This window comes from Schistocerca americana, chromosome 2 (assembly GCF_021461395.2).
Source record: "Schistocerca americana isolate TAMUIC-IGC-003095 chromosome 2, iqSchAmer2.1, whole genome shotgun sequence".
In the NCBI taxonomy this organism is placed as follows: Eukaryota; Metazoa; Arthropoda; class Insecta; order Orthoptera; family Acrididae; genus Schistocerca; species Schistocerca americana.
This window is the reverse complement of record NC_060120.1, coordinates 922,310,408-922,323,375: the sequence shown is the minus strand read 5'-3', so window position 1 is coordinate 922,323,375 and position 12,968 is coordinate 922,310,408. Positions and strand designations below refer to the sequence as shown.

General features: G+C 43.5%; 1 protein-coding gene across 1 annotated transcript in view; it reads left to right on the top strand.

Moving 5' to 3' along the window:
- The window catches only part of LOC124594551 (UDP-glycosyltransferase UGT5-like), a 51,747-nt gene that overhangs the window by 20,402 nt on the left and 18,377 nt on the right, over positions 1-12,968 (top strand). The window contains exon 3 of the mRNA XM_047132922.1: positions 2,116-2,335. Coding sequence (XP_046988878.1) covers positions 2,116-2,335 — 220 coding nt within the window. The remainder of the gene's footprint in view (positions 1-2,115; positions 2,336-12,968) is intronic.

Here is a 12,968-nt window from a genome sequence, read left to right as displayed (position 1 = left end):
CCACATACAGCCTGTGCCTCCATGAATACTACATCATGATTTAGTACCGTTCTATACAAGTACTAAGACAATAAAATGTCTTAGACTAACAGTCTAATGGCAACCAATTTGGACATTTCTGTTACTAATTATCCAACAAAAGTCTACAACAGATTAAAACAGCCAACAGTGTTAACTGGCTGAACCTGGGAATTACATCCCCCCGCTACCCTCCATGCCTACAAAACCTGGATCCTGCCAATCCTTTCCTATGCGAATGCTGCATGGACATACACTTCACCTAAGTAATTGTCTTGTGGTGTTTCAGTTCTTCTTAATATGTCCACGCTTGCTACGAAATGGGAAAAGGAATTTCGCCCTATGCAAAACACAAAACAGAAAAAAGGTGTCTTGCATAACGCGGGATTCCTCTTCCCACTTCACCTAAGGTCTATTAGTCCATCTAAATCCTTGAACGTCAATTTTTCCGCCTCCTTTTCCGCATATCCTATGCTATCCGCAAACTAGATTTAAATAACTCCATTGTTCCTCTCTGATCACCACACCTGGTACGCTGTCTTGACTTCGCAAACAGATCCCACAGACCCTGCATCTACATACACTCCATACGCTATCCCAAAGCAAAGCAACTTCAACCGACTCATTCTCCAAAACAATGAAATCCGCCCCAATGTTTATCCATCGTACCAACTATAACTCTCCCCAGCGTGTCCCATTCCACATCAGCCCCTCCCCCTTACCTCTTGCCTCTCCATCTCGCACCATCCTTTCTCGTCTTGACAGCACAAACGTGTCCCAACCACCAGTCTCTTCCTCACTTCCTGTCTTCCCACTTTCCACACCAACAACTACGTTCCAATGTTTCTACCTAAAGGAACTCTATACTTCTTGCCCGCACCCTTCAGTTCTATAGAACAAATCTTCTCCTTTCCAAATCCTTTTTTTTCAGAGAAAGTCCTTCAGCTTTTTAGTAAAAGTACAATACTGTGGTTAGACGAACGTCACAATTTCTGCAGTGTGTTTTAAACATATATTTCTATTTTTATTTTTTATCTATTCATTTTTAAATAGAAGCAACAAAGGGAGAAACAATTTTAATATTTTTATGTGAACAGCAAAAATTTCTTACTATGTAGATTTTAAAAACATCTGTAAAACCTTCATTTTCAAATTATATGTGTTTCGTGTTTCTTTACATTTTGAGGCTGTTGGCTGAAGAACGGAGTGGCATACTGCTGACAGACCTACCCCAGCCGTTGTGGGACGAGAGGGATGAAGTAACAATAAGGAAAAGAAATAAACGTATGAATCTCTACTCCGCCTACGAAAATGGTTTTCATGAAGATACCATTTCAGAATTATAGTAGGCCTGATTTTTAGGTAATCTACCTGAAAAATAAACATATTAAAAGTTCAATAAAATAGTTACATTAAAGAGTAATAAAATACGTGATTCCATTGAGTGTCGTTTTGAAAGTACTGGTAGCGCCAAGTCTCATCTCGTGCAACGACATTATCCAGAAAAAATTTATATGATTCCTCCGTAGTGAATTCCACTGTCATCATCATAGTATCAGCATCTGCTCCGTTCGCTGGATGTTGTCTGTACGGACGCGATACATCAGTAACTTCCTGTTCATCCGGAAAGCGTGTGAGCAAGGGGTAAGGACTCTTTCTGTCCACGGTTTCAGTTCCACAGACTTATATATGGCAAATGACTTGTCAGTTTATAATAAATTATTATATTTATGCTTTGCTACATTGCATTATCGCTCATATCTTCATATTCACTATGCTTGCAGCTAGTAGATGACGAATCTGAGATTAGCTTTGTATGTGGCACTTTTCAGTATGTCATCCCGTGCTGATTCACTTTTAACACGCACTGTCACTTAGATATTGGGCCATTCACGGGGTGTTTTAGATGTTAGCGAGGCGGCGTCCCTTGCAGTTTTGGTTCGGAGTGCACTCAGAACAAGAACCAGTGAAAACATGACCAACCCATTACATAGACATCATTCAATAAATGCAAGTTGTTACGGATGGTTTTACTCTCATAGAATTTAAGTCACTGTTCTACTGCAGCCTGAATACAGCGATGTTTCCGTTTCGCAGGTCATCCAAACGTGCGTCTCTTCATCATGCAGGGAGGTCTTCAGAGCATGAACGAAGCAGCGTACCACGCGGTTCCGCTTCTGATCATCCCGTTCTTCGCTGATCAGAAGCACAACGCGGCTAAGGTGGAGGAAGCGGAGATCGGGCTGAAGCTACTACTGGAAGATATCACCAAGGACACCGTCTTGCAGCGCACACGTTCCATCCTTGATGATCCAAAGTAGGTACTTTCGTGTATGGAATACACTCGATTTTGACACATCTATGCTAATTTATGATACGTTTTAGCCCCTAAGAGTAATTGCATTGCAATTATCAGTTGCACCTGACAAAATTTTATCTCGCTTACACGGTAAGACACATACACACACACACACACACACACACACACACACACACACACACACAGACAGATATACAGAGTGAGTCACCTAACATTACCGCTGGGTATATTTCGAAAACCAAATCAAATACTGACGAATCGATTCCACAGACCGAACGTGAGGAGAGGGGCTAGTGTAATTGGTTAACACAAACCATAAAAAAATGCACGGAAGTATGTTTTTTAACACAAACCTACGTTTTTTTAAATGGAACCCCGTTAGTTTTGTTAGCACATCTGAACATATAAACAAATACGTAATCAGTGCCGTTTGTTGCATTGTAAAATGTTAATTACACCCGGAGATATTGTAACCTGAAGTTGACGCTTGAGTACCACTCCTCCGCTGTTCGATCGTGTGTATCGGAGAGCACCGAATTACGTAGGGATCCAAAGGGAACGGTGATGACCTTAGGTACAGAAGAGACTGGAACAGCACATTACGTCCACATGCTAACACCTTTTTATTGGTCTTTATCACTGACGCACATGTACATTACAATGAGGGGTGAGGTACACGTTCGACGGGCGTTTCATGGGACGTGGAGGACGCATAAATTGGCCAGCCCGTTCTCCTCAACTTACACCTCTAGACTTCTTTCTGTGGGGTACGTTAAAGGAGAATGTGTACCGTGATGTGCCTACAACCCCCGTGGATATGAAACAACGTATTGTCGCAGCCTGCGGCGACATTACACCAGATGTACTGCGGCGTGTACGACATTCATTACGCCAGAGATTGCAATTGTGTGCAGCAAATGATGGCCACCACATTGAACACCTATTGGCCTGACATGTCGGGACACACTCTATTCCACTCCGTAATTGAAAACGGAAACCACGTGTGTACGTGTACCTCACCCCTCATGGTAATGTACATGTGCGTCAGTGAAAAAGACCAATAATAAGGTGTTAGCATGTGGACGTAATGTGCTGTTCCAGTCTCTTCTGTGCCTAAGGTCCATCACCGTTCCCTTTGGATCCCTACGTAATTCGGTGCTCTCCGATACACACGATCGAACAGCGGAGGAGTGGTACTCAAGCGTCAACTTCAGGTTACAATATCTCCGGGTGTAATTAACATTTTACAATGCAACAAACGGCACTGATTACGTATTTGTTTATATGTTCAGATGTGCTAACAAAACTAACGGGGTTCCATTTAAAAAAACGTAGGTTTGTGTTAAAATCATATTTCCGTGCATTTTTTTATGTTTTGTATTAACCAATTACACTAGCCCCTCTCCTCACGTTCGGTCTGTGGAATCGATTCGTCAGTATTTGATGTGGTTTACGAAATATATCCAGCGGTAACGTTAGGTGACTCACCCTGTAGATACAGGGTGTCCCATTTATCTTGACCACCCTAAATAACTGTTTCTCCAGATGCAAATTATAAAATGTTTCAAGCAAATGTTCTTTAGCCGTCAGGGGTAAACCAATCAGCATGATTGCTTTCGCTGTAGTTTTGTTTTCTTACGAAGATATGAACAGCGGAATGACTTTTTTTAAATGGAACCCTGTATTTTTTATTCGGTAATTCATTTCCTCTCCTAAAGACCTATTCGAAAATATTTCACAGTGTACCATTCACTGAAACACAAAGTTATTAATTACGTAACACAACACCGACGTTGACGCTCCCAGCGTTTAGTGCAGGTATTCTGGGTAATGGCACACATCCACGTGCTGACGTTGACAGACGACAAATGTAAACATAAGTAGAATGCACACCCGTCATTCCGTCAACCATCGTCAGTTGAAGAGTTGTGTGGGTGGAATGTACACCAGCGAAGAGAAGGTAGACATGCTACTTATCTATGGTGAATGTAAGTTAGCACAACAGTAATTGCAATACTGTTTTCTTATGTACGGGTACATTTAGTACAGTAGTGTAGTCCTTTTAAATACTGTTGTGTAGAGTAGGCACACAGTAAAGGCTGTCCTTCTTACAAACTGCAACGGCGTGACGTTTCTTTTATTGTTGTTGGTATTGTTGAAGGTAGGCGAAGTGCTACGTAGGCTGCAGAACTGTACAGGGAGCAATATCCTGACATGATGGTTCAAATGGCTCTGAGCACTATGGTACTTAACATCGGAGGTCATCAGTCTCTTAGACTTAGAACTACTTAAAGCTAACTAACCTAAGGACATCACACACGTCCATGCCCGAGGCAGGATTCGAACCTGCGACCGTAGCAGTCGCGCGGTTCCGGACTGAAGCGCCTAGAACCGCTCGACCACCGCGGCCGGCTCCTGACAAGAACCCACCTTCCGACGGATGTTTTCTCGTCTTGTTGCGACGCTTCAGGAAGCGACAAGTTTCATCTCACGACAACGCAATCGTCGTAGCACTCGCACAGACAAAGCTACCGAAGTTTCTGTTCTCGCTTTCGTTGCTATGAATCCACATGTGAGCACATGACAGTTAGAACACTAGACTGGCATTCCTAAAACCAGTATACATCGTATTCTTACACGTCACCGATTCCATCCTTACCATGTACAACAACACCAAAAATTGCATGGGAATGATTTCCAGAATCCAGTACAGTTCTGTCAGTAGGCACAGCAGCAAATCCTCGCCAACCCGAACTTCTCCAATGTTTTATTTACCGATGAATGTCCCTTGTCAAACAAACGGCAGGTATGAAACTTCCTGGCAGATTAAAACTGTGTGCCCGACCGAGACTCGAACTCGGGACCTTTGCCTTTCGCGGGCAAGTGCTCTACCAACTGAGCTACCGAAGCACGACTCACGGCCGGTACTCACAGCTTCGAGTCTCGATCGGGCACACAGTTTTAATCTGCCAGGAAGTTTCATTTCAGCGCACACTCCGCTGCAAAGTGAAAATCTCATTCTGGAAACATCCCCCAGGCTGTGGCTAAGCCATGTCTCCGCTATATCCTTTCTTTCAGGAGTGCTAGTTCTGCAAGGTTCGCAGGAGAGCTTCTGGAAGGTAGGAGACGAGATACTGGCAGAAGTAAAGCTGTGAGTACCGGCCGTGAGTTGTGCTTCGGTAGCTCAGTTGGTAGAGCACTTGCCCGCGAAAGGCAAAGGTCCCGAGTTCGAGTCTCGGTCGGGCACACAGTTTTAATCTGCCAGGAAGTTTCATATCAGCGCACACTGCGCTGCAGAGTGAAAATCTCATTCTGTAAAGGGCAGGTAAATACAAGGAACATGTATTATTGGTCCTGCGACAACCCACGACAGCTTAGACAGGCGGAACATCAGCGTCAATGTAGAGTTAACGTCTGGTGTGGGATGCTTGGTACTACAATTATTGGCCCTTATTTTATCAATGGTAGTCTAAACGGCACAGCGTATGCCAACTTCCTCAGACGAATTCTTCCTCCTCTTCTGGATGAAGTGCCGCTGAGACCCAAAATGCTAATGTGGCATCAAGACGATGGATGTCCAGCACATAAGTCCTCGCGTGCACGTCGTGTTCTGAACCGAAGGTATCCTGCCAGATGGATTGGTCGAGGAATCAAAAAAATGGTTCAAATGGCTCGGAGCACTATGGGACTTAACTACTGTTGTCATCAGTCCCCTAGAACTTAGAACTACTTAAACCTAACTAACCTAAGGACATCACACACATCCATGCCCGGGGGAGGATTCGAACCTGCGACCGTAGCAGTCGCGCAGTTCCGGACTGCGCGCCTAGAACCACTAGACCACCGCGGCCGGCGTCGAGGAATCAAAATGGCTCTGAGCACTATGGGATTTAACAGCTGTGGTCATCAGTCCCCTAGAACTTAGAACTACTTAAACCTAACTAACCTAAGGAATCACACACATCCATGCCCGAGGCAGGATTCGAACCTGCGACCGTAGCAGTCGCGCGGTTCCGGACTGAGCGCCTAGAACCGCTAGACCACCGCGGCTGGCGGTCGAGGAATCCTATGGACTTTTTTCTTTGGGGATGCATTAAAAACGTTGTTTATCGCGATATTCGAACAACGCCAGAGGACATGCAGGAATGTATCGTGTTTGCTTGTAATTCTCTTCAGCAGGCAACACGAGAAGCAGTAAATAATTCTTTCATTCAACGAGTGCACCAGTGTATCGGTGTCCAGGGTCACCACTTTGAGCACCTTTGAATCTTCTACTCCTGGGAAATGATACAGGAGATGCAAAGTCAATTTTGTGTTATGTTTTTACTCGGTTTTCATTGGTTTTCTGATAACTCCAGCAAGTGGACAAGTTTGTGATCCCGCGCTCAACGTCAATGTTGTGTTATGTAATTAATAACGTTGTGTTTCAGTCGACGGTACACTGTGATACATTTTTGAATAGGTCTTTAGGAGAGGAAATGAATTACCAAATAAAAATACAGGGTGCCATTTAAAAAAAGTCATACCGTTGTTCATATCTTTGTAAAAAAACAAAGGTACAACGAAGGCAATCATGCTGATTGATGTCCTTCTGACGGCTAAAGGACATTTGCCTGAAATGTTTTGTAATTTGCATCTGGACAAACAGTTATTTAGGGTGGTCATGATAAATGGGAGAACCTATATATATATGGGAAATGATGAGGACAACACAAATACGCAGTCCTCGACCGAAGAAAATCTCTGATGACGCCTGAAATCGAACACGGGGCTCCGCGATCTACAAGCAGCGACGCTAACCAGTTGCCCACGAGCAGCGGACAAAGCAGTGTAAAGTATGGTCACTTAAAATATTTGCAGTGATTCTGTACTTTGCAGGAATTTCTCACACTCAATAACATCGTTTTCTAATGTGTTTGTTTACGTTTTCATGTCGAAATGATCTTTCATGTGATCAAGTTTCTTATCGCGCATCAATATTTTTCATTTCACACATTGGAAAACGATGTTATTGTGTGTGAGAAATTCCTGCAAAGTACAGAATCACTGCAAATTTTTTAAGTCAGCATACTTTACACTGATTTGTCCGCTGGTCGGGGGTAACTGGTTAGCGTCGCTGCCTGTAGATCGCGGAGCTACGGGTTCGATTTCAGGCGGCATCAGAGATTTTATTCGGTCGAGGTCTGCGTATTTGTGTTGTCCTCATCATTTCTCATTCATCGCAAAGAAAAGCAAGTCTCCGAAGTGGCATCAAATACGAAGGACGTTTAGTAAGTAGTGCAGCACATGTTTCTTTTCGGCTAATATCAGGAGAAAAAAATGCAGAGTTTGTTGCGCTACATCGTGGAATGTTCCCGCTTCAGACCCTTTAGTTTCATTAACTTCCGATAGTTGGCACTGCTATACGTAGCCTTCAAAATGGTGTCTGTAACGGAGGTGCGTTCCTGTCAGAGAGCTGTCACTGCTGGCGGAAAACCAGAACATCGCAGACATTCATAGGCGCTTGCAGAATGTCACCAGCGTCCTGGCAGAGAACAAAAGCTCGGTGAGTCGTTGGGAGAGGTGTCTGTCCTCTTCGCAACAAGGTCGCGCAAACCTGTCTTATCTCCTGCGCACCAGTCACACCACCTCGCCTCCGAAGAAACAGTCAAAAGACGCACCCTCAGCCGGTGAAGTTACGGCGACAGTCTTCTGGGACACTGAAGGGGTTGTTCTGTTTGACGTCTTCCATCATGGTGTCAACGATCGACTCGGAAGTGTATTGCGCTACCCTCAGGAAACGAGTTCAGCGTGTTCGCCGTCACAGAAATGTAAACGAACTTCTCCACTACAACGCAAGACCTCACGCATGCCTGTGCTCCCGAGAGGAGCTCACTAAACTTCATTGGACTGTTCTTCCTCATCCACCCCACAGCCCCGAAAATTGGAAATTTGTGGTAAGTTCTATGGGAACAAACTTCTGAGGTCATCAGTCCCTAGGCTTACACAATACTTAACCTAACTTAAATTAACTTAGGCTAAGGACAACACACACACACACACACACGCCCAAGGGAGAACTCGAACCTCCGATGGGGGGAGTCGCGCGAACCGCGGCAAGACGCCTTTGATCGATCCCGAGCGGCTACAGCCCCGATCTCGCCCCTTTCTACTTCCATCTGTTTGGCCCAATGAAAGATGCACCTGGTGGGAAGCAGTACGTAGATGGTTGGGAGGCTATTGAAGCAGTAAGAGATTGGTTGCGACGTCGAACAGTAGAGTGATACCGTGAGGGCATACAGACCACTCCAGTAAGGTGGAGTAAGACCGTCACACTGAACGGAGATTATGTTAAAAAATGGGATTCTACAGTCAAAAGAGTTGGGAATTTTATGATTTGTTTGAATTCTGAATAAAACCAATCTACGTTCAGAGAAAAGTATTGCATTTCATATTGACCAACCCTCGTAGAAAGAATTGAAACAGGTGGCCGAATAACTCCAGACGGGAAGTCTGGGCCAATGCCGCAATGCAACAATTTCATTTTTTTCGTTTGCTTTGATACTATATCTTACTACTACTGTAGTTTTTATTGCGTTCTACGTTCTACTACAACTAATAACCTCGTTGTTAAACTCTACTTCATATTCTGATCATCTACTGTCTTCTTTGCACTGTTCCTATTCCTGGTCACAGCTGCGTTTGTTCCCTTACCTTGTCATTTCTTCTTGCCAAGGTTTTTCACATATTCATTTCTCTAGCTATTCATTCTATTACTTCCTCATTTTGTACTGTTTCCATTTAATTATTATCTTCACTCTGTTGCACCCAGTTTCTAAAACTTCCAGTTTCTTCTTCGGGTTTCTTACGTTCAGCGTTTCACTTCCTCTCCGCTGTGACTGTTCTATACCATTTCAAAGAAACTGTACTGCCAGTGTCACGGAAATACCCAGATTACGCAATATTAGCTGGAAAAAACTTTAACATATGGACTACAGACGGGGACGTCTATGCACACATTGCCGGGAGTACATACAGACAGTGTTGCGACCTTCTTTCTAACACGTTTCCCGAAAACTGTCTTGAGCAGCTAGTTCGACAGCCCCCACACGATGGAAATATTTTCCATCTTGTGACTACAAACAGGTCTGACCTAGTCTACGGCGTCAGCGTAGAGACAGGGATTAGTGACCATGATGTCATCACAGAGACTTTGGTTACTAAAGTTAATAACTCAATCAAGAAGGCTAAGAGAGTATTTCTGATAGAGAGAGCAGACAGACAGTTGTTGGCATCGCACTTAGACAATGAATTGATATTATTTAGTTCCAATACAATGGACGTAGAGGAATTGTGGGCAAAGTTGAAATGGATTGTAAATGATATTCTCGAGAAGTATGTACCGAGTAAGTTGATTAAGGACGGGAAACACCCACCGTGTTTTAATAACTAAATTCTAAAAATGCCGAAGAAACAAAGGTTGTTGCTCTCTCGGTTCAAAAGAGGACACGCAGGTGACGACAGGCAAACGTTAACAGAAACTTCTGCATCTGTGAAAAGATCGATACGCGAAGGTTACACAATTATACCACGTCATACTTTATCAAAAGAGCTTGCCGAGAACCCGAGAAAATACAGATCCTATTTAAAATCGCTGAGTGGGTCTAGGGCTTCCATCCTCTCACTCGTTGATCAGTGTGCTGTGGCAGTAGAAGACAGCAAAAGTAGAGGCAAAGTTTTAAATTTCGCATTTAAGAAATCATTCATGCAGGATAATCGTACAAACTTACCGTCGTTTGACCATCGCACAGACCTTCGTACGGGGGACATAGTAATAAACATCCCCGGCCTAGCTGAAAGAGATGAAAGCGCATAAGTCGCCAGGTCCCAATCCAATCCCTACTCGGTTTTATATAGAATACTCAACAGCACTGGCCCCTTACCTAGCTTGCACTGATCGTGAATCTCTCGCCCAGCGCGAAATCCCAAGTGACTGGGAAAAAGCGCAGGTGAAGAAGGGTAAGAAACCGGAGCCGCACAATTACAGACAAATATTCTTCACATCGGTTTACTGCAGAATCCTTGAAAATATTGTCTGTTCGAATATAATACATTTCCCTGAGACGATAAAACTACTGTTCACAAATCAGTATGGCTTTAGAAAGCATCGCTCGTGTAAAATTCAGCTCGTCCTTTCCTCACATGATATACTGTGAACTATGAATATTTCTGGAAAACGTTTGACACGGTGACAGACTGCCAACTGTTAACGAAGGTACAAGAATGCAGAATCGATCCCCAGACACGTGAGTAACTCGAATACTTCTTAAGAAACAGGACCTAGTATACTGCCCTCAACAGCAAATGCTCAGCAGAAACAAGAGTAGCCTGAAGAGTGTCCCAGGGAAGTGTGATAGGACCACTGTTGTACTCTGTTTACATAAATGATGTGGCTCACAGGGTGAGTAGCAATCTGCCGTTGTTTGCTGATGATGGTGAGATGTATGGGACAGTGCATGTGCTGAGTGACTGTAGAGGACAGAAGATGACTGAGATAAAATTTCTAGTTGATGAACGGCAGCAAGCTGTAAAACTAGAAAAATGGAAGTTACTGCAGATGAGTAGGAATAATAAGACCATAATGTTTGAATACAGCATTAGTAGCATGCCGCTTGACACACTCACGTCGACAAAAATTCTAGGCCTAAAGTTGCAAAGCAGTATAAAACGGAGTGAGTAAGTAACTACTGTAATAGGGAAGGCGAATTGCGGACTTCGGTTTATTGGAAGAAAAAGTATGATTCACCTCTAAGGACACCGCATTTAGCACACTAGTGCGACACGTTGTTGGGTACTTTTTGAGTGTTCGAGATCCGCGCGAGGTAGAATTAATGGAAGAGATCGAAGCAATTCAGAGGCGGGCTGCTGCATTTGTTACCGGTAGGTTCGATCAACATGCAACTATTGCAGAGATGCTTCGGGAACCCACACGGGACTCAGCGAACGGAAGGTGACGTTCTCTTCGAGGAACACTATTGAGAAGATTTAGAGGACCGGCATTTGAAGTTGACTGCAAAACGATTATACTGCCGTCTACGTACATTTCGCGTAAGAACCACGAAGATAAGATTAGAGAGATCAGGGCTCGTATAAGGCTTAGAGACAGTCACTTTTCCCTCGCTCTATTTGCGAGTGGAACAGGAAAGGAAATGACCGATAGTGGTAAGAGTACCATCCGTCACGCACCATGTATGTATATATGTATACGTAGATGTACACTTTGGTGAAGACGTAGATTTCAAGAGATGTCAGTTTACTGTTTTTTGTGGAAGTAAGCTTTTCCTTAGTTTCTGCTAGCTTCATTAGGACGTCATCTTTGCTTTGGGCATCCGATGTAATGTACTACACACATAACAGCGTCGAGACTCTGTAAACCACTGTGACGTTTATGGCAGAGAGCACTTTTCACTGTACCACGTATGAGGTTTTCCCCCGTTCCTTTCGTGTGCGGAGGGCGGGAAGAAAGACTGCATAATGCCTCTGTGCGCACTGATATAAATTAGATAAAAAGATTTGAACATTGTTAATTGAAACCGAAATCGTTTATTAACTGTACATGTAGTGTAGACTTCTAAATAAGTGAACAAAGTAAGAGAAGCTCAAGTATTATGGGATTAGAGGTCTTGCTGATAGCTGTCTTTCGTGATATCTAACGAAAAGGATTGAGTGTGTCGCATTAAGGAAACGAAGATGTGTGCAGATCGAAACAGCATCTTCAGAATGACGAGTAATCACTACATATGTATTACAGAGATAGATGTTGGACCCGCTATTATATTTCTTAAATTCAATTAAATATCTTGTGGTATTTCTAGCTGAGATATCACACAAGGTGGCTTCAGTCGCTCAGTTGGAAATGGGGTTCTTCTTCTCCACACATTGACTCCTTTCCTTGCTGATACGCGAGAACTGCATTACACATGTATTTGTGCAGTGTACATACATGAGTGAATCGAAGGCGTGTATAGTTTAGTGTTACGTTTGTTTTAGATGATGGCGATGATGCATGAAGGGAGATAGTGAAATCTGGTGCTAGTGCTTCGCCTACTCCTCTGCATAGCTCCCAGAGAGTCGCCAAGTTTAAAATCCCCATCCGAAGGACGTATCACCATCAACAGTGCCACACGCCTTCATTTTACGAGACTCTGCAGACCAGTTTGGAACTTAAACCAGTACATAGGAGGAAAGACTAGTGTTGGGAAACTGTACGCCCCACCCCTCTCTTTTGCCCCACACTGCTTCTCTTGCTGGCCAAATACCGGAAGTGCAGAGTTCATCTGTCAGCAGGATTCAAACCGGTGTACCTCCGGGTCGAACACCACTGTAAATGTGTGCGTCTGCAACATCGGTTGTGGAGGCTGTATCGTTATTAAGGAAAATATTATAATCATACAAAATCGAGAAACTTTAATACTTTGATATATAAATCATATTTTCTTGAAAACTGATAACTAGGTCTCTGGAAACTGGCTGTTACTAATCTCAGATAAAACATAATACATGCAATTCAGAACAGCACAAGTCCTGAACATACCTTTAGAAATAGCACCTAATCGTAAATCAATAAATGACTCAGAACATTCTAAATTAA